General features: G+C 39.4%; 6 protein-coding genes across 6 annotated transcripts; 5 read left to right on the top strand and 1 right to left on the bottom strand.

Moving 5' to 3' along the window:
* Nucleotides 1-1,149: 1,149 nt before the first annotated feature.
* LOC110767686 (ABC transporter C family member 10-like) lies at nt 1,150-7,657 on the top strand. Its single transcript, XM_088249058.1, has 11 exons — nt 1,150-3,289; nt 3,469-3,789; nt 3,873-3,959; nt 4,210-4,794; nt 4,881-5,045; nt 5,139-5,433; nt 5,532-5,746; nt 5,828-6,133; nt 6,242-6,302; nt 6,388-6,627; nt 6,789-7,657. Exons 1-11 carry the CDS (start codon nt 1,409-1,411, stop codon nt 6,899-6,901), a joined length of 4,269 nt encoding a protein of 1,422 aa, XP_088105184.1. The 5' UTR covers nt 1,150-1,408; the 3' UTR covers nt 6,902-7,657.
* On the bottom strand, nt 7,150-9,062 carry LOC110767687 (tRNA dimethylallyltransferase). The gene is made up of 2 exons (XM_021971303.2): nt 8,523-9,062; nt 7,150-7,606 (listed from the first exon to the last, which is right to left on the bottom strand). The coding sequence occupies exons 1-2, from the start codon at nt 8,900-8,902 to the stop codon at nt 7,501-7,503; spliced, it is 486 nt and encodes a 161-aa protein (XP_021826995.1). The 5' UTR covers nt 8,903-9,062; the 3' UTR covers nt 7,150-7,500.
* Nucleotides 9,063-9,809: 747 nt separating this feature from the next.
* On the top strand, nt 9,810-13,891 carry LOC110767691 (LIM domain protein). The gene is made up of 3 exons (XM_021971310.2): nt 9,810-12,168; nt 12,286-12,477; nt 13,013-13,891. The coding sequence occupies exons 1-3, from the start codon at nt 9,905-9,907 to the stop codon at nt 13,584-13,586; spliced, it is 3,030 nt and encodes a 1,009-aa protein (XP_021827002.2). The 5' UTR covers nt 9,810-9,904; the 3' UTR covers nt 13,587-13,891.
* Nucleotides 13,892-13,995: 104 nt separating this feature from the next.
* On the top strand, nt 13,996-16,327 carry LOC110767692 (Tetratricopeptide repeat (TPR)-like superfamily protein). Its single transcript, XM_021971311.2, has one exon. The coding sequence runs from the start codon at nt 14,007-14,009 to the stop codon at nt 16,041-16,043; it is 2,037 nt and encodes a 678-aa protein (XP_021827003.2). The 5' UTR covers nt 13,996-14,006; the 3' UTR covers nt 16,044-16,327.
* Nucleotides 16,328-18,107: 1,780 nt separating this feature from the next.
* LOC110767695 (acidic endochitinase-like) lies at nt 18,108-19,208 on the top strand. Its single transcript, XM_021971315.2, has one exon. It carries the CDS (start codon nt 18,151-18,153, stop codon nt 19,030-19,032), a length of 882 nt encoding a protein of 293 aa, XP_021827007.2. The 5' UTR covers nt 18,108-18,150; the 3' UTR covers nt 19,033-19,208.
* Nucleotides 19,209-20,772: 1,564 nt separating this feature from the next.
* Nucleotides 20,773-21,879, top strand: LOC110767694 (hevamine-A). Its single transcript, XM_021971313.2, has one exon. It carries the CDS (start codon nt 20,909-20,911, stop codon nt 21,809-21,811), a length of 903 nt encoding a protein of 300 aa, XP_021827005.2. The 5' UTR covers nt 20,773-20,908; the 3' UTR covers nt 21,812-21,879.
* Nucleotides 21,880-22,000: the final 121 nt, after the last annotated feature.

Genomic DNA, 22,000 nt, shown 5'->3' with positions numbered 1-22,000 from the left:
TCTAGACTTGACGTGATCTCCTGATGCTAAGCTTTATCTGTTATAGTTATCTTGTATAGAATAAATACCTTATTGATAATTATCTTGTAAAAAGTTTGTCTCCATATAAACTTGTTAACTCTGTACTTGAGTTATATATAAACACATGAAATGCTCACCTATCAATAAGTGTGGGTTGAGTTTATTTGTTCCTGTTCATTATTTCACATCTAACAAATAACAGAGGGGGAAAACAGAAGGAATCACTTTTACATCATTATGGCTAACAGTCATTATGGAATCACTGAGATTTGAGACCAGCTCAATCTCAACCCTTTATTAATTATGCATGGCAGAAAAAAAGAAAAAAAAAAGGTGAAAAGCATGAAAAGTAAGGGGCAGGACAAGGGCCAAAACAGAGTAATTATAAGATTGGGTATTGGGTGGTAGCAGCATGCAGCAATGATATATGATATGACAAATTAAAAATGATGGTGATCTGTATCTAAATCTTCTATCTACTACTAGCACTACTATATTTTTCAGATCCTGTCGGTTGTATATTAAAATAAATAGTTATGATCTATATAATGAATGTGTATTTATTTATTAATTTTGTCGTATATCCATATTATAATATGTTAGACTAGTAATACTACGTAGCAGTATGATCCTCACACTAGACAATGAATGATTAATAAACAAATGCCTCAACGGCATGCATAATCTAAACTTGGCGAAAAGAGGAAAATAAAAGATAAAAACAGGTCATGTCTGTGTGCATCTTCTGAATTAAATTGGGGTGCAGTTGGATGAACTGCATGCTTTGTTTAGATGGGACTGGAGGCCCGGGTTGCTCCTGATCGATGGACAAATGAATATGTAACCTCTTCAATGCTCTGCATTTTTGCAGATCACAGAACCATTAATTGGGGTGGTTGATCAGTTAATGGCTTGGACCTTACAATATACGTGGATGGGTGGGGGATGCCTTCTTTCATATCTTTTTCCAGTTTTTGGCCATACCCTTCTGTAGCTTCAACAACAAATTCCACAACTACAGATCAGCTTGAAATAATTCACACACACACACACACATATATATTATGATATCTTTTCATTTTATGATTCATTGCTAACTAGCTAGGTCCAATGAGTCTTAATTTAATTGAATGAGACAAATTAATTAATTATATAGGACAAGTTTTATTAATATTTGCATTTCCAATTAGAGATCCAATATTAGTTTTATGTGAGTACATATGATACTATGCTCATTCTGATGTTACAATATCATATTCGTCTTCAATTTTCTGTCAGGATATTTTGACATGCAAGCATGCACTTGACTACTATGCTCATTTCCAATTAGAGTTTTCTTCAGGGCCCTTCCACTATTCAAAAGGCTTTCAAGACAGTTGAGGTGCCGATGGATGCAGAGTCCTCATCAAAAGCTGTTCACATTCCTCCCCGATTTCAAGGCTTTTCGGGTTTGCCAATGGTCTCTGCCATTGTTAGTGGCTGCCTTGGAATTGTGTACTTGTTCTTGGGCATCTGGACTTTAGAAGAGAAGCTGAGGAATACACATACTGCTTTGCCTTTGATTTGGTGGCTACTTACTTTGTGTCAAGGCTTCACATGGTTATTAGTTGGTTTAACTATAAGCATCCGGGGAAAACAACTTCCAAGACAACCGTCAAGGCTGCTGTCTATCCTTGCATTCTTGTTTTCTGGAATTGTCTATGCTCTATCGCTGTTTTCGGTCATTTTCAGAAAAGAATTTTCTGTGGAGACTGTTTTAGATGTCCTGTCATTTCCAGCAGCAACATTGCTGCTGTTATCTGTTTATAAGGGCTATAAATATGATGATGGTTATTCAAGCCTCGATAGCAATAACCTTTATATGCCTCTGAATGGTGAGACCAATCAGATTAGTAAAGATGACCACGTTACCCCATTTAGCAAAGCTGGATTTTTCAGTAAAGCCTCACTTTGGTGGCTAAATTCATTGATGAAAAACGGTAGGGAGAAAACTATAGATGACGAAGATATACCCAAGTTGCGCAAGGAAGATCGAGCAGAAAGTTGTTACTTGAAGTTCTTGGAGCAACTGAACCAACAGACACAAATTGAACCTTCTTCCCAACCTTCAGTACTGAAGACAATTATCATATGCCACTTGAAAGAGATTTTCCTGTCCGGTTTCTTTGCTTTGCTAAAGATACTCACTCTCTCTGCTGCTCCTCTGCTGCTTAATGCCTTCATTTTGGTTGCTGAGGGAAAAGAAAGTTTCAGATATGAAGGTTATGTGTTAACCTTATCACTTTTCCTATCAAAGACCATAGAATCCTTATCGCAAAGGCAGTGGTACTTCCGATCCAGGCTTATTGGTATGAAAATTAGGTCTTTGCTCACTGCAGCCATTTACAAGAAGCAATTGAGATTGTCTAATGCTGCTAAGTTGATACACTCAGGTGGTGAGATAATGAACTATGTTACAGTGGATGCTTATAGGATTGGTGAATTCCCATTTTGGTTCCATCAAACTTGGACAACTATCCTCCAGCTCTGTCTTGCATTGGTAATTCTTTTCTGTGCCGTTGGACTAGCTACATTTGCATCATTGGTGGTGATAGTTTTGACTCTGGTTTGCAATGCTCCACTTGCTAAGTTGCAACACAAGTTTCAGAGTAAGCTTATGGTGGCCCAAGATGAAAGACTGAAGGCTAGTTCTGAGGCACTTGTGAACATGAAGGTGTTGAAGCTATATGCATGGGAAACCCATTTAAAAAATGCAATAGAGAAATTAAGGAAGGAGGAGCAGAAATGGTTGTCTGTAGTGCAGTTAAGAAAAGCATATAATACCTATCTGTTTTGGTCATCTCCTGTTCTGGTCTCTGCTGCAACATTTGGAGCATGTTACTTTCTCAAGGTTCCATTGCATGCAAATAATGTTTTCACTTTCGTAGCAACTTTACGCCTTGTTCAGAACCCCATTAGATCTATTCCTGAGGTTATTGGGGTTGTTATTCAAGCCAAGGTTGCATATGAACGCATTGTAAAATTCCTTGAGGCACCAGAACTGCAGAATACAAATGTGTGGAAGAGCAACTTGGAGAATGTAAACCACTCTATTATTATCAAGTCAGCTAGTTTCTCATGGGAGGAGAATTTATCGAAAATCACTCTGAGAAATATAAGTTTAGATATTAGGCCTGGTGAAAGGGTGGCTATATGTGGAGAAGTCGGCTCAGGCAAATCAAGCCTTCTAGCTGCAATTCTCGGAGAAGTTCCAAACGTTGCAGGAAATGTAAGTTGCTTGATTTTTTATTTTCGCTTGATAACTAGAAAATACAATTAAGTTTTGTGAGAACTCTCTCAACTGATATCACCTTGCAGCTTAAGTCAGGCCAATCTTGTCGCTATCTTTCTTTGAAAAAGAAAAGATATAGAAAAGTATCATAATAAAATTCTCGTTGTGACTTTCAGATTCAAGCTTTGGGAAAGATTGCTTATGTTTCTCAAACAGCATGGATCCAGACAGGGACAATACAAGAAAACATTTTATTTGGTTCTGCTATGGCTAGTCAAAGATACCGAGAGACACTTGAGAGATGTTCACTTGTAAAGGACCTTGAGCTACTTCCCTATGGTGACCTAACTGAAATAGGGGAGAGAGGGGTCAATCTGAGCGGTGGTCAAAAGCAGCGTATTCAACTTGCCCGTGCTCTCTATCAGAATGCTGATATATATCTCTTGGATGATCCATTCAGTGCTGTTGATGCACATACTGCTACAAACTTATTCAATGTAAACACACTTTCCCTAACACAGGCAGTGCCTTTGTTGATTAACTTTTGGCTTTTGGTGAAAGCTAACTTTCACATTGGCAGGAATATGTTATGGAAGCACTTTCAGGGAAGACAGTCTTGCTTGTGACCCATCAAGTTGATTTCCTGCCAGCATTTGATTCTGTTTTGGTTAGTCTACTTTCAATTCTAGGCTATTTTTCCATTTTCTTTTTTATTTTATTTCGTAAGATAAATCATTTACTATAAATTTCCTATCCCAAGTACCCTTCAGCCCAGAAAGCATTGTCATTCAACCTAAGAGGGTTATAGACTTACTTACTTATGCATTGTCTTTCAAACACTAATCATGCTCTCGATAAGACTCGATAGTTATTTAACAAGCAGAAGCTATTAACTTTAAGTTATATTCTGTTGACAGTTGATGTTAGATGGGGAAATTCTACATGCAGCTCCTTATCACCATCTATTGGCTTCAAGCCAAGAATTTCAAGACCTTGTCAATGCACACAAAGAAACTGCTGGTTCTGAAAGGCTTGCAGATGCCACTTCTGCCAAAAGTACAATGTCATACAGAGAGATTAAGAAGAAGTATGTAGAAAAGCAACTTAGAGCATCTAAAGGAAACCAATTGATCAAACAAGAAGAGAAAGAAACAGGAGACATTGGTTTGAAGCCATTCATACAGTATCTGAAACAGAAGAGTGGGCTCTTGTACTTCTCAACGGCAGTTTTTTTACACCTCATTTTCGTTATTAGTCAGATAGTACAGAACTATTGGATGGCTACTAATGTTGATAATCCCAATGTTAGCACCTTGCGATTGATCGTGGTTTACTTGTTGATTGGATTTTCTGCAACATTTCTTTTACTGTTCAGGTCTCTTACAACAGTTGTTTTGGGTCTTGAGGCATCAAAGTCTTTATTCTCACAGCTACTAAACTCCCTTTTCCGTGCACCTACGTCTTTTTATGACTCAACACCTCTGGGAAGGATACTTAGTCGGGTAGGCATTTTCAAACAGAAAGTTTGGTTATATGTTAGGAGGAATTCAAGGAGCTAATACTTTTACGTACACCTTTTCTCGTATAGGTTTCATCTGATCTGAGTATCGTAGATCTCGATATTCCATTCAACTTAGTCTTTGCTTGTGGGGCTGCCATCAATGCTTCTTCCAATCTCGTAGTACTTGCTGTTGTTAGCTGGCAAGTTCTTTTGGTCTGCATACCAATGGTCTATCTGGCAATTCACCTACAGGTAATGCTAAGCCAAAGCTATATTCCTTTAACCGGCTAGCAGATGTTATCTGCATGTTATGAGTAGTGATGATACAACATTTCTTATTTTCAGAAATATTACTTTTCCACTGCAAAAGAGTTGATGCGGATCAATGGCACAACTAAGTCCTTTGTCGCAAACCATCTAGCGGAGTCTGTCTCAGGAGCCATTACAATAAGAGCTTTCAATAAAGAAGAGCGGTTCTTGGTGAAGAATTTTGACATCATTGACACGAATGCAAGTCCTTTTTTCCACAGTTTTTCGGCAAATGAATGGTTTATCCAACGGTTAGAAATCATTAGCGCGGCAGTTCTTGCTTCTACAGCACTCTGCATGAGTGTGCTTCCTCCTGGAACATTTAGCTCTGGTAAGCTTTTTAAAATTCTCCTGTCGTTGTTGCTATCTACTAGTAATTTAGTCATCTCTTATGGACTTGTACCAATTACTAATACTGTGACACTGCAGGATTCATTGGAATGACACTTTCTTATGGTCTTTCGTTGAACATTTCCTTGATGTATTCCATTCAGAACCAGTGCACTATAGCAAATTACATCATTTCTGTTGAAAGACTAAATCAATACACGCATATACCGAGTGAAGCCCCTGAAATAGTAGAAGGAAACCGTCCCCCAGCCAATTGGCCGGACATAGGTAAAGTGGAGATACAAAATTTGCAGGTATACATTGGTTGCTGTAGTGTTAAAACTAACTACGGCTAGTATTAAAGAAGGTTACTGATAATTTTGATATCAAAACAGATCAGATATAGGACAGATACACCACTTGTTCTTCGTGGGATCAGTTGCATTTTTGAAGGAGGACACAAGATTGGTATTGTTGGTCGAACTGGCAGTGGGAAGTCGACTCTCATTGGTGCTCTGTTTCGTCTGGTGGAGCCAGCCGGTGGGAAGATTATAGTTGATGGCATTGACATCTCTACAATCGGACTTCATGATCTGAGGTCACGTTTTGGAATAATACCTCAAGATCCGACTCTCTTCAATGGGACTGTGAGATACAATTTGGATCCCTTATCTCAACGTTCAGGCCAGGAAATATGGGAGGTACTAGTCAAGTTCTATAATGCTTGTTTTCTGTAATATTCGGTTTTGAATGTTGAAAGTATGGTTGCAAATTTGAACTAAGCAAAGAGTTATCTGTACATTTTGAAGGTTCTTGGGAAGTGTCAGCTTCGAGATGCTGTTCAGGAGAAAGGTGGCTTAGACTCCTCAGGTAAGTTTTGATATATCAGTGTGTGATGTGCAATTTTTCCTGTTAATTGTGATCAATAGCAGCGACTGATTGACCTGTTTTGCAGTTGTAGATGATGGATCAAATTGGAGCATGGGACAAAGGCAATTGTTCTGTTTGGGGCGTGCTCTTTTGAGGAGAAGTCGGGTACTTGTGCTTGATGAAGCAACAGCATCAATCGACAACGCCACTGATATGATTCTGCAGAAAACTATACGGACCGAATTTGCAGATTGTACCGTGATTACGATAGCTCACAGGATACCGACTGTGATGGATTGCACAATGGTTCTAGCCATTAGCGACGGTGAGCTTCACTTTCTCTATCTCCTCTGTTTTCTTTCCTGGGATATCCTCTCTTTTAAATATCCTTCTCACCCAAGCAGAGAATATACGCCTGTTTTATTCAATCATAATTGTTCAAGAAATACCAGAAAAAACTGTAGGGAATGCTTTTATCTATTTCAGGACAAATAGTGGAGTATGATGAGCCAATGAAGTTAATGAAAAGGGAAGACTCGCTATTTGGGCAGCTTGTCAAGGAATACTGGTCTCATCTCCAATCTGCAGAATCACATTGAGTGTATCGATGGGGTAGCAGAGAGATGAAACATGATGAAACGCAGGATTGATGCAAACTATTACAATAATTGCTAGCTTGGAGAAGTGCAAAGTGGGGGGAGGAGATGAGGATTGGGAGATCATATTCTAGGTTGTGTAGCTGAATCCCGGCCGTAAGGCAATGAAAAATAATTGGCTACTTAGTGGAGAACAGAGTCATTTCTTGCAGGATATGTGAAACTCAAGAGAAGGAAAATAAAATCCAGGATTTAATAAAAGAGAAGTATACATTCAATTATTACCAAACGAAGTATACATTCAATTTGAAAATTGTCTACAGCATTTGCACCACTAAGCACCTCCCTAGCTCTAACCTAAAATAATGATTCTTCTGATCACAAAGGCTCTTATCACACAACTAGTTTAAGTTACAACTAACAAATAGCACATTATTTATCTCAAAGTTCTCGTATGGATACGCTGATAGGTACTTTCATAAGAATAGAAAGTAACCTATTCACACAAGTCCATCAACCAATGAAGTAATCAGTGCCTTCAGGGAGCTCAATAAATTCAGAGGAGCAAACAACCAGGCCAGCAGGAGCAATCTCTGTTGTCCTCAAGGTCCTCCAAGCACTGCATTCTCGATGTCCTCTCTGCTCAGTGCATAACTAAATCTCCTTTCCACATCCTTTTCAAGATTACCCGGTCCAGTCTTTAGATACCTGCATCACCAGTGCAGTATCCAACAGCGGTAACATTTGATATAACAAAAATGTTTAGAAAAAAAATAGAGCATCATCAAGAAGAAAAGAAAGGAGGATACAGAGCCACGTGAATGGGAAAACCTAGAGCCAGTGCTGGGTAATATGAACACTTCCAAGTATTCAGCCATTCGTCTACCCTGTTTTCACCTCCATCTCTTCCCACAACCTCAAGCTTCCCACTTTCAACCATGTCCACCATTTCCTATCCTGTATAACTATCCCACGGCATCAAGTGGACAGTGTCAATTGACTATTCAAGAACCTTTGGATGTGATAAGGAGACTTAGCAGCATATCCAATCCTAAACTCTCCTACCATTCATAGCACAAGAGTCATACCATTCCTATTCTATAGTTTCAGGGGAGCCTTGTAACCAAAAGTTGACACCTTTCCCAAATTTCTGAGAATAGACACTATTGCCTGCAATCCCAGTCGCGCTGAGCCAAATTTTTGGTTCCAAAACAAGTTTCTACTTTAGGTAGCATTTACACCATTTGAGAGTAGACTAGTCTCACAGCAAAAATTCACCATGTATGCTACTCCTTCAGTGAAAATTCAATATCCAATTCAATCGTCTCTTGCATCATTAATAGTGTAAGCACTTAACCTCCAACATAAAATATGTTTAACTCAATTTGACCCATGCCCAACAACCAGGCGAGAAATCACAACAAAACAAAGTGTAAAGTGTATAAATTTATTTTGAATCTCATTAAATTCATGAACTTTTTTCTAGAAAATTATCTCTAAAACCCTAACTACACCACCAACCAATCAAGCATCCAATACTCAAACTAAAACACATTCGCACGAACACAGCCAATCTCAAAAACACAAAATAGCAGAAACCCGGCTGAGAAAACAGAACACCAACCTTACATAGAGATCGGTGACGTCGAGTGAGAGCTGGGCCTGCCACTCTGGCTTCTCAACCAGCCAAACGGCCCGGTCCTCTTTGCTCTGGTAAAACCCCAAGTTCCTAAGCCAGGCCTCAATGCAAGGGAGGCTGTGAGAGTACATAGGCTTCTTCTTGTCCGGTAGCCTCTTCAGCCACTCGTCCTCCGGGGCTGAGAGCTCTTCTTCTGCCTCAGAGGGCTTTGAAAATACTGAGACTGAGAGCTTTCTTGAAGAGTGAGTGAGGGGATATGGGGTTATTTTTGGTAAAAGTGAAGGATAAGGAGTTGGGTATCTTGGAAAAATTGAGGAAGGCGTACAAGAGAAGATGATGAACTGAGAAACAGAAATGGTGTACATGATTCTATTTTTTAATTAATACCCAATTTAGACTTGAGAATTTGAGGTAGAAGTTTGCAGCTTTCAGGTTTGAAGAGAGAGTTTGAAACAGAGCAGACCAGGCTCATTATCTCCTTCCATCTTTGAGTTTGGGGTAGTATAGAGCAGCACAACACAACAAATGCTACCTTTTTTTTTCAACTGAAAAAGAAAGAAAAAGAAAAGGCTTTTTATCACAAATGGTCCTTGACGTTTACGAAATTATCACGAATGGTCCTTGAGGTTTTTTTGTGACACTAATAGTCCTTAACGTTTGGACTTTTTATCACAAATGGTCCTTGCCGTCAAAAATTATGTTATGTGTATGATGTGGAAGATAAGTGGAGCCCACATGTACAATCACATCGTGACATGTGGATTAAATAAATAAATAAATATTTTTTTATTATGAAAATTCATTAAAAAAACCATTTAGAGAGTAGAGAGAGAGAGAGAGAGGCTAAATGGTTTTTTAATGGATTTTCATAAAAAAAAAATTTATTTATTTATTTATTTAATCCACATGTCACGATATGATTGTACATGTGGGCTCCACTTATCTTCCACATCATACACTTAACAGAATTTTTGACAGCAAGGACCATTTGTGATAAAAAGTTTAAACGTTAAGGACTATTAGTGTCACAAAAAGATAATTTCGTAAACGTCAAGGACCATTTGTGATAAAAAGCCAAAAGAAAATAGAGAATTGAGATGGGCCGTTTGGCCCAAATCAGCCAAGTGGGCTATAGTACAGTACAGTACCTTGGGCCTTATGGGCCTCCCTTCACTTTAAATCAGATCAGGAACATTCCTTGCCGCCAAATTTTGGTTTCCCGCCCAAGCGTCTTCTGCGCCGTCGTTTTTCTCCTGGAAACGACGTCGTATTTTTGCTTCCGCCTCTCCCTTAATTCCTCATTTTCACCCCACTTCTTCTCTGTAGCCAAAGTCTGTCTCTTTCTCTGTGTGAAAAAAAAAAATACAATGGCATCTGATCCATACTCCGGTGACCCAATCACCGACTACAGCCAAACGCAGCGCATAGTGCTCCTCGTAGACCTAAACCCACTGCTCGATCTCCAAGACCCAACCCCATTTCTGACCTCTCTCCTCTCCTCCATTAAAACCCTTCTCTCCTTCCCTCCACTCTCCTCTTCTCTCTTTGCCTTCAGACTCTTCTTTTCATCTCTCTCTCCACTGCTCTCCTCCTCCAAGCTCCCCACTTCTCTCTCCCTCTCTTTTCATCTCCCTACCCACACTTTAGTTTCCCTCTCCCAAGCCCTCAATTCCCTCCCCGCATTTCACCAAGACCCAACATTGCCTAATTCCTCTACGCCCCGGGCTTCGTGCCTTGCCGCCTCCTTGCGCCAGCTCGTGCATGACTATGCCTGGGACCCCGTGATCTGTGATTCAGCCACGGGTATGTTTTCAAATTGTGATTCTGTTGCTGTAAGGTCTAATCTAGTTGTTTTGTTTTCGCCCCTTTGTATGTCTGTAAACTGTTTGTCAGAATTCCTGAATTTGGGAGTGGATGATGAGTCTTTGGAAAATGTGAATGTGTTTTGCAAGAGATTTCGCAGTTTATTTGAGAATGTAAATAATGCATTTGTCAGTCGAGATATTCAATGTGGTTGGGTTGATGTCAGGTACGACTTAGAATGTGGTCAGGATAAGGTTGGGAATGATGAGGATAGGATGCGATTTGGGTTTCTCAAGAGTGGGATTAGGAGTTTGGGATGGGGATTTTGTTCGACGGATTCAATTGTTCTTGGTTCTGCTCTTGTTCCTTTTGGATTGATTTATCCAGAGATTGGGATTTCACCGAAGTTTTTTGGTTGTAATGATTGTCATAAGAAAGTCAACACACATTTGAGTCTCGAGATATTAGATGTTATCGGGAAGCCTTTGGAATGCAAGTTTTGTGATCTTAAATTGGTTGATTTGAAGATGTTTCCTAGAAATACAGCAGACGATGTTTTCTTTTCCCTGGAAATCATGAATTCACAACCAAGAGGTGATGAACTGAAGAAAATGTTCTGGGAAAATTTTGGCAGTGGTGTGACAAAATTCCAGGTTAAGGCTTTGCAAAAGTACAATGAGTTTTTGAAATTCAAGGGGCACTTATCTGATCCTCTTCTTGTAAGTGAAGTTTCGGAAAAACCTGGTAAAGATGGAGAAGAAAGTTCTGTCAATCTTTTTGCAGATAAGGTTCTTGAGATGCTACAAATGGACTTGGGTGAGATTGCGCAGAGAAAATGGGCACCGATTTGGGAGATTCTCTTGAGTTTCTTATATAGGGATGGTCAGGGAGCATTAGTGTCTCTTTCAAATGACAGTGGTGTATCATATACGGGAATCCTTAAGCCCTTCACAGTTTCTTCAGCTCTGCTGTTTATTGTGGATGAAGGATTTCACCCTCAGGAAAAAGTGTATGATAATGGTGGAGGAAATGTGGACCAATTAAGTCCAAAGATGAACAATGAGATTTGCAAACCGAATGCTGATTTGAATCAAACTGGGCCTTCACCATCTAATAAGCATTCTGCAGGCAAGGATGGAAGGAAGCGGAATAACAAAAGAAAATCAAATTTGCTACAAGACCTCACATGGAGTGCCTTCTGTAAGGCAGCATTTGAACACACAGAGCTAGGTTTGGAAGAGGTTTACTTTGTCAGGGAATGTAATAACTCAAAAAAGATGAGATTTCTGAAATGCTGGATGAAACAGATTAAAAAGTCTAGCCTCATAATGGAGAAAGAATCCCAGACATTCCAGCCCAATAAAAAAGAGATGGACGATAGGTTGGATAACTTGCACCAAGAGAGTGAACAGCCAGTTCCTTCATCTGCTTCAGTTGGAGAAAATTCTTTAACTGTGGCTTCCGGAATACAGGATGAAGCTGCTCTGGAATTTAGATCAGAAACCTCGGAAGACTTTTTCAGTAATCTATCCAATAAGATCCAACAAGGACTTGAATATGAAGCAGTGGACTTGGGGGCTTTGGCATATCGGCTTGTGAATTCATCCATATATTGGTTAAAGCAAAAGCGTGACAAAGAACCCCTTTCAGAGAGTCGAACTCCTCTTGTAAAATCTGGTGATACTGATGATTTGGTTGCTGCTGAGGTGTTAAAACTTTTACTGAGAGATCCCAAGGATATCAATGCAAGGCACAAAAGCAGCGGTCTATCTTTTAAAGCATCTGGTTCAGAATCTGAAGGACTTACTTCAGGAAAAATAGTTCGAGAGTATCCTTTCTTATTTATCACTTAACTAATTTTTGTATTATGCATTAATCCAGTTATATCTCAACTATTGTGAAAATTTGTCTCCGCTTATGTTCACTTTTCCTTCACGAGTACTAGATATGAATTGCAGATATTTTTCCGGATGGAGATACTACAGTTAGAGGTTGGTGCAAGTATTGCGGAGTCTATGAAACAGAAGTTTGTAAAACATATTTGCTCATTTTTGGAGAAAATTCGGTGTCATCTGGATGGAGGCTTCTTTGGCAACTGGAGCATAGATGATTACGTTGAAAATATCATAAAATGCAGGTAATGAGTTTTTAATCTTTACCTTCTATAATGGATGTTGAAAACTCAATAAGTGGATGAATGCTTTTTTGAGACTTCATGGCTTTGTCTTGAAGGCCAGAGCACACTACATCCAATCTATTGTTCATATCTCAAGAAATACGCATTTCCGGTGCCACTGTTCCACTTTCCTGTGGGATATTATTACTCATCTAACAAATGCTGTCTTATGTACCTGTGCAATTATGCAAGATTTAAGGAAAGAAGCTTTCTTTATTATTCTAGATGAATTAAGTGTATTTCCTTCTTAGTGTAGATTTGCAAGATATAGGCCAGTTATGCACATCTTACCTATGTTTCTCTGAATGAGTGTGGAATACGTATACAGCTTTTGCAATAACATATTAGTCTACAGTATGATCGTTGAGGTGATGGAACTTACATAATCCATTCCTCTGTCATTAGTTTTCCACAAGTAAATGTGCAGGCGCTGCATTTGTGTTTGAAGAAGGAAGATTAAGTGGATGGACTAATCTTTGAATTCCCAAATTTTCAGGTACTGTGAGACACTTGAAGATGTGGTTCACAGAATCTATACAAAAATGGATTTGTTGCTGTTTGCTGATGAGGAACCCCCTAATAATTTACTCAACAGTGAGGATAGCAATCAATCCTACAGAGAAAAACCAGAGAGAGATGAAGTGGATGAAAATAACGGAATCAATGAATCAGTATCAGCAGAAGATGAGCCCCTTCGTCCACTGAAAATTGATAATGCAAGACCCAGTGCCCAAGAGATTAAACAAAGGGAGCATGCTCACAAATTAATTGAAGCCCAAGAGAGGAGAGAGAGAGCTCGGAGATTTGCTTCTTTTACGAGAGGGGTGCCTGATTTGCAGAGAATTTGGGCCCCAAAACAGCCGAAGGCATCGAAACAAAAGTCGAATCCTCATCGAAAGCGGTTTAAAAGGAAGGACCATAGAGGTTCCTGTGATGACAGAGTATGTGAAACCCCAATGTCAGGAAACAAACGTTCATGCCAACAGGGCAGCTGCTTTGATGATAAAGACTATGGCAATGAGTCATGCGGTGGTTCTGTTTCTAAAGCATTGTTTCAGGATGACCAGTGAAATGGAGCTGCAATGCAATGATGTGAATTCTCCTCCGAGCATTTGCCAAATAGACACTGGAAGCATATATATGCAAAGTCTAACCAAGAGCAGCTCAACTTAACCAGTTCATTGAAGTGCAACTTTTCTTTTTAACTCTAACTTTATTACCAATTTTCTGTAAAATGGTTCTTTTATTCTTTTAGCGACATGCGAGATGAAAGAGCCGCTGGTTATCACTGAGCGCATATTTCATTTGCTCAGCTCTATACATTTATGAATTTGAACTGCATAAAAATTAATAAAAAAGATGTGATTTTTTTTTTTCTGCTTAGTGTTGCTTTCTGTTAGGGGAGGGGTTCAGACAGAGTCTTCAACATGCGAGTCTAAACTAAACTGAACTGAACTAAACCCATTTTCACAAACACCACACTCCAATTCATGAAAGTCGTCACTCCCATTTCCCGCCAATTCTCAACTGCCAAACAACTACAAGCCTTGACATCATCGATCAGAAAAGCCGAACCTGCCCCTCGGGACCCAGCTCTTGCAGCTCAAGTGTTTGGTAAAATATTGGACCAAGACCCAGATATCAGAACGTTGAAGGAACTCCATTCAAGCATCGTTGTCAATCAACGTCTCCGCTCGGACGCATCACTAGGTATCAAGCTCATGAGAGCTTATGCTGCCTGCGGAGAACCAAGAATCACACGCCACCTATTCGATAGAATTCCTGAGAAGAATGTCGTCTTCTTTAATGTCATGATCAGGAGCTATGTAAACAACCATTTGTACCACGATGCTCTTCTTGTTTACAAATCTATGTCTCACAATGGTTTTGACCCTGATAATTATACATACCCTTGTGTCCTAAAGGCATGTTCTGGGTCAGATAATTTGTGGGTCGGGTTGCAAATTCATGGCGCTGTTGTGAAAGTTGGCCTTGACATGAATTTGTTTATTGGAAATGGTCTGATTGCTATGTATGGCAAATGCCGTTGTTTAGTGGAAGCTCGGAGCGTTCTTGATCAGATGCCTTGCAGAGATGTGGTTTCTTGTAATTCTATTGTCGCTGGGTATGCGCAAAATGGACGTTTTAATGATGCAATAGAAGTTTGTAGGGAAATGGAGGCATTCAAGCTTAAACCAGATGCTGGCACCATGGCTAGCCTATTCCCGGCTGTGACTAATACTTCAGCTGACAATGTTTTGTATGTTAAGGAGATGTTTATGAAATTGGCTAAAAAGGGTTTGGTTTCGTGGAATGTGATGATAGCAGTGTATGTGAATAATTCAATGCCTGGTGAAGCAGTTGATCTTTTCTTACAGTTGGAGGTGAGTGGGATAGAACCTGATGCAGTCACAATCGCCAGCATTCTTCCTGCTTGTGGGGATCTTTCAGCTCTGTTGTTAGGGAAGCGAATTCATGAATATGTTGAGAGAAAGAGACTTAGGCCAAATTTGTTATTGGAGAATGCATTGATTGACATGTATGCAAAGTGTGGATGTTTACAAGATGCAAGAGAAGTGTTTGATGCGATGAAATTTCAGGATGTTGTATCGTGGACTTCCATGATGTCTGCATATGGCAGGTGTGGACAAGGTCATGATGCTGTGGCACTTTTTCGGAAAATGCAAGACTCAGGCGTGAGTCCTGATTCAATTGCATTTGTATCAGTTATGGCGGCTTGCAGCCATGCTGGATTGTTAGAAGAGGGGCAGTATTACTTTAAATTGATGACCGAGGAGTGCAGGATAGAGCCTAGGATAGAACACTGTGCTTGCATGGTAGATCTTTTAGGGCGTGCTGGGAGAGTGGATGAGGCATATAGTTTTGTCAAACAGATGTCTCTGGAGCCTAATGAAAGAGTGTGGGGTGCTCTGCTTAGTGCTTGCCGGGTATACTCTAACATGAATGTTGGACTTCTAGCCGCTGATCGCCTTTTCGAATTGGCTCCAGAGCAGTCAGGCTATTATGTCCTGTTATCAAACATTTATGCAAAAGCTGGTAGATGGCAAGATGTCACAACTGTGCGATCAATAATGAAGAGCAGAGGAATCAAGAAAATACCCGGTGTCAGCAATGTTGAGCTCAAAGATCAGGTTCACACTTTTCTTGCTGGTGACAGATCACATCCTGAGTCTAAAGAGATATATGAAGAATTAGATGTTTTGGTAGGGAAAATGAAGGAGTTAGGTTATGTTCCTGAGACTGATTCAGCTCTTCATGATGTCGAGGAGGAGGAGAAGGAATGCCATCTTGCAGTTCACAGTGAGAAGTTGGCAATTGTCTTTGCCATTCTGAATACAGATCCCGGGACGGCAATCAGAATTACCAAGAATCTTCGTGTTTGTGGAGATTGCCATATTGCTATTAAGCTCATCTCTAAAATAGCCAAACGGGAAATTGTTGTCAGGGATACTAATCGGTTCCACCACTTCAAGGATGGTATATGTTCTTGTGGAGATTATTGGTGACTTGTGAGCCTCCAACCACTAGTATCAAGATTTTGCCCCACACTTGGGACTTCTTAAAGCATTCAAGTTTCTGATAGAAACTAAAGGAAGGACTGTGAATGTTGACTGCAATGGTAGAACATTATGTGATTGTAGAGAACCCTTGCCGGCTGCAATCGGTCAGAGAACTCTAATATCTTCTCATTGATAGTTTGATACATATGAAATTATGAATTGTAATTTGAATATCTTCTACTAGTTTGATACATATTTTTCCCTCTGTCTGCTTGATAGTCTGTTGCAAAGGTGATAACTCGTCTTTTGGACATCGTCATTTCAGGGGACAGAGCCAAACTCCATAGAATCATCATTTACATAATCTCTCTCATCAATTTTTTTTTGAGATATTTAGTCATATACACATTCTTAACACAAAAAATATAAATAAACCCTACACCATTTAATTTCTATAAACATACCCAAAAATTACCTAAAAAATAGCAGATGGCTCTATTTAATTTAAATTTTGATTATTAAATTACTTTGATACCCTATTGAGTATTTTGGGTTTTTTATGAGCTTTTGGGATTGGGCTTGTTTTAAGAAATCGATGGTAGTTTTGTAATTTAAAATAAGTTAAAATCATCTTTGTTAGAGCATCCGCAATGATGCTCTCTATTTCTTAGCTAAAATTTAGCTAAAAATATAAGAAAGCTATTTTAGGATCTCTCTAAAAAATTTCAACTCTAATCATACTCCCTAATTTGGAGAGTCATAAATGCTATAACTCTTTTTTGATTGGTCCATCTCTATTAAAAAATAAAATAAAAAATAGTTAGTATTAAATAAAGGTTTGAAATACTCATTAAATAAAAAAGCATTAAATTATAGGGAGCCACTAGGAGTCATTTCTCTCTCCTCAGATTTAGGAGCTCCTAGAGGACTCCCTATTTTTGGAAGTGGATATGGAGCATGGTTGGAGTTGCATTTTTACAATTCCTCCCTAAAATTTGTCTAAGGAGGTGGTTTAGGGAGCCCATTGCGGATGCTCTTATGTTGTGAATGGACTTTTGGTGTGTTTCCATTTCATATATGGTATTTTTATAATTTGAGTCAAACAATATGGTAGAATATTTTCAGATCTTATTTCATTCTCTGAAAGGAGGTATTTATAATACAAGGTTACAAACCCTAGTAGGGTTGAATTAGGAAATAAGAGGAATCCTAATTACATAATATCTATACAAAAGGAAAAATAAATGAAACCCAAATAGAATAGGATATATCTCGCCAACAATTTGGGCCCCTATATTGGGTATAATGATGAATCTCCCTCTTTTTTTTCTCTTACCAAAAAGCTGATCACAATAAGTTAATCAGAAGAACATTAGAGCAATGGTGAAACGGATTACATGTACACTTGGTCCTCCTTGCAGATGATTTTCTTTATTATTTTCTTTATGTTGTGGAAGCACCAGGAAACTGCTAGCATTGTAATTAGGTCAAAGTCCTCGGTCTCCCACCGCTTAAAGTCCAAGATATACAGCAAAGCAGCCAGATAATTTGGCAACTTCTTGGATGGTGCTGGGAATTTATGCTCCTTGGGATATAGCATATGCCATTTAGTTACAGCAGACAGTCCAAACGTACATGTGATGATAAGGCAGTGTTGATTCTCCACGTATTGCTTCTAGATTGTCTCTCATAAATTTACCTGACTACATAACCTTGCTTGACGGTTTATCAGATTTTTGTCAAATTTGAAGGCCACGCAATTAACACGGCTACATTGACGTATATCATACAGGTCTATGTATCTATCTATCTAACTTTGTTTTTATTTCTATCTATCTTTCCCGGTCAGCTGGGTTGTCAATTTTCATTAGCTTGATTGACGGGATATAACATTGTATGAATAAAAGAAACTTGGACTAAACTTCATGGACCCAGATTTTGTTTATATTTTCCACATAACTTCAGTAAGTTTCCCACAGAAGAATGGCACCAATTTGTTGCCCACAAGACACGTCTGTCATACTTTTCTTCCCTAAAGCCTTCCACTCACCTATAAATATGCACCCTCTGCAAGCATTTTGAACCAAAACAAGAACCCAAACAGACATTCAACATGGCACTAAGCAAAACACAAGCCTCAGCCCTATCTTTGTCCCTCTTGATCATCATTTCTTTATGCAAGTCGTCCCAAGCTGGTGGGATTGCCATCTATTGGGGCCAAAACGGCAATGAAGGCACCTTGGCAGATACTTGTAACACAGGCAACTACCAATTTGTGAACATAGCTTTCCTATCTACTTTTGGCAACGGCCAAACCCCAGTGCTAAACCTGGCTGGGCACTGTGACCCAAGTACCAATGGCTGCACTGGTTTGAGCACCGACATCAAAGCTTGCCAAGCCAAGAACATCAAAGTCCTCCTCTCGATTGGAGGCGGTGCAGGAAGCTACTCTCTCACTTCAGCTGATGATGCAAGGCAAGTTGCTGATTACCTTTGGAATAACTTCCTAGGCGGTCAGGCCGATTCACGCCCCCTTGGTGACGCGGTTTTGGATGGCATTGATTTTGACATTGAAGCTGGTGGTGGCCAGTTCTGGGATGAGCTTGCCAGGTCACTCAGTGGGCGCGGCACTAAGTTAGCAGCAGCTCCACAATGTCCATTCCCTGATGCTCACCTAGACGGTGCTATCAAAACCGGCCTATTTGACTATGTCTGGGTTCAATTCTACAACAACCCTCCATGCCAATTTGCAAACAACAATGCTGCCAACCTTTTAAGTGCATGGAACCAATGGACGTCGACTGAAGCCAAACAAGTGTTCTTGGGACTACCGGCAGCTCCTGAAGCTGCTCCGAGTGGTGGATTTATTCCTGCTGATGCTCTCAAGTCACAGGTTCTTCCAAATATTAAGAGTTCTCCAAAGTATGGAGGAGTTATGCTTTGGAGCAAACAGTATGACAATGGTTACAGCGCTTCCATTAAAGACAGCGTCTAGGTGTCTGCCTAGACACTTTCTGCTGCTAAAACAAAATAAGTTACCATCACTCATCAGTAGGTTTTCCCAAACCTACTGGCCAGAGTTAATTACATGCACTTACGATAATAAAACATCTTACTGTCTGTATTAATTTTTTAATCAAATAAAATATTACTCATACCATTATCATTATATATCTTATATAGTTTATGTTCACTAAATTACTCTGGTGTTTGGTATTTCCATGCTTTCACGCCTCTTTGCAAAGCAAAGTCAATCCGATATATTTCTGGCTCCAAATAAGTTGAAGAGTTCTGACTGAGTTCATGAGCACTCCAATTTGCTCCGTGTAAACCTATTCCAGCTCAAACTAAGATTTTCTCTGAGGTAGTGGATTGATGTATTGGACCAGCATTAATCTTGGGCTTAATCGTTTTATTAGTCCCTGAACTTAGACCCGATTTGCATTTGAGTCCCTCAATTTCCAAAATCATTCCCGTGGTCCCTTAACTTCACTTTCATTATGACAAATGGTCTTGCCGTCAATTTTATTAACTTTTTCTGTTAAATGCAGGGGCAAAATGGTATTTTTATATTAAAACAAAAAAAAGAATAAAAATCATATCTTTAAAAACAATAAAAGAAAATCAAATAAAAAAAAAAAAAAAAATCAAGTTTGGGGGGAGTAGAAATCGAGATAGAGGGGGAGAGAGAGTTTAATTTTAATTTTTTATTCATATTTTAATCAATTTAATACAAAAATACCATTTTGCCCCTGCATTTAACAGAAAAGTTAACAAAACTGACGGCATAACTATTTGTTCTAACGAAACTAAAGTTGAAGGACCACGGAAAAGATTTTGGAAATTGAGAGACTCAAATGCAAATCAAGTCTAAGTTCAAGGACTAATAAAATGATTAACAATTAATCTTGTCTTAAAAAGGTCAACGGTACTAATTATGGTAAATTACCGAAATGCCCCATGAACTAGTACCTAATTATCAATTTACCTCTTGACCTTTTTTTTTTAAAGAAAATTAAAGACTCGACCTAAATTTTTTTGTCAATTCCCTCCTTTCAAATCAATATCCTAACTCCAAATTCACAACCACCGAATTATTCCAAATTAAAACAAATAAAAAAACAAAACTAATTGGTTTCTGAAAACCACTAATTTGACCACAACAATCTTGTGCGTGGTGTCTCTCTCTCTCTCTCCCGCCCATCCCCCATCATAGACCCACCCCCCAATGAACCCATAACCCACAGACAAACCCCACCCCACGAACCCATAACCACTGCAACCACCCTTTTTCTTCTCCATCATTCCTTCATGACCACCACCGCAAGCCACCCTCCCTTTTCTCCATCTCTCTCTCTCTCTCTCTTCCTTTCCCATTCAAGCTCCCAAGGGAAAAAGATGAAGTGGGTGGGCCCCTCTATTTATTAAAATATATATATATATATATATATATATATATATTTATATATATATATATATTATTTCAACATTTAAATTAACAAATTTGCCCTCGTATTTAACGGCAAATTAGATGAAATGCTGAGATTTAGACGGTAGGAGGGGAAATAAGAATAAAATTTAGTTCGAGTCTTTAATTTTCTATACAAAAAAAAAAGTCAGAGAGTAAATTAATAATTATGTACAAGTTTATTGGGCATTTCAGCAGTTTACCCTACTAATTATGTCAAGCAAACCATTGTAGTGGGCACTCAGTCATATAATTGTCTAAACAAACAATTATCATTAATGTCAACTGAATCCATAAATTTGGAATCCCTCCATCCAAATGGAGCCGAAGACCTTATTATAAAGGGAGGGCTTGATCAGTCTTGACAATAAGAGAAAGCATACAACGCCTTATTCTAGCAAGCATGGCTAGAAATTCCCAAACTCCACTTCTCCTCCTTGTCCTTTCTACACAGCTGGTTCTAATCAGGCTCTGTCGTGCCAGCGGCATCGCCGTCTACTGGGGCCAAAACGGGAACGAAGGTACTCTAGCCGAAACCTGCGCCACCGGAAAGTACAAGTACGTGAACATAGCCTTCCTCAACAAATTTGGCAACGGCCAAACCCCCGAAATCAACCTTGCCGGCCACTGCAACCCTGCATCCAATGGTTGCACCATTGTCAGCAGTGGCATAACAAGTTGCCAAAGCCAAGGAGTCAAGGTGTTGCTGTCTTTAGGAGGTGGAACTGGAAACTACTCTCTAGCATCACCTGCAGATGCTAGAGCTGTAGCAGATTATCTGTGGCACAATTTCTTGGGTGGGAAGAAGTCAACTTCGCGTCCCTTAGGAGACGCCGTTTTGGACGGTATTGATTTTGACATAGAGCTTGGTTCAACTCAGTATTGGGATGTGCTTGCAAGAAGCCTCAAGGCATATAGCAAGCCAAGAAGAGCTGTGTATTTAGCAGGAGCACCTCAATGCCCATTTCCTGATAAGTTCCTCGGGGGTGCTCTGAATACAGGGCTCTTTGACTATGTTTGGGTTCAGTTCTATAACAATCCTCAATGTCAATATAGCTCAGGTAACACTGATAACCTCATTAACTCGTGGAACAAATGGACCACGTCGATAAAGGCAGGGCTGATATTTTTGGGGTTGCCGGCGGCTCCCGAGGCAGCTGGAAGCGGGTTTATTCCGGCTACGGTGCTGAATTCTGAAGTCCTTCCGGTGATAAAGAAGTCACCAAAGTATGGTGGTGTGATGTTATGGTCCAAGTTCTATGATGATCAAAGCGGATACAGTTCTTCCATTATTGAAAATGTATGACTTTGTAGTTCCATGTTTTGTTTGGTAAATCCAAAACGATAATAATGAATAAATTCTATTTGGCCAAATGAATGTTGTTTAATTTTGTTTACGAGGCTGACTCCCCCATCCCAACAACACCATTGACTTTTTGGGCATTGGTGTAATTAGGAATGTTGGCCATTTTTGTTTGACTTTGACCATCGCGAC

The sequence above is a fragment of the Prunus avium genome, chromosome 2 (assembly GCF_965620075.1).
Source record: "Prunus avium chromosome 2, drPruAviu1.hap1.1, whole genome shotgun sequence".
NCBI lineage: Eukaryota > Viridiplantae > Streptophyta > Magnoliopsida > Rosales > Rosaceae > Prunus > Prunus avium.
This window is presented reverse-complemented; position numbering and strand designations above follow the sequence as displayed.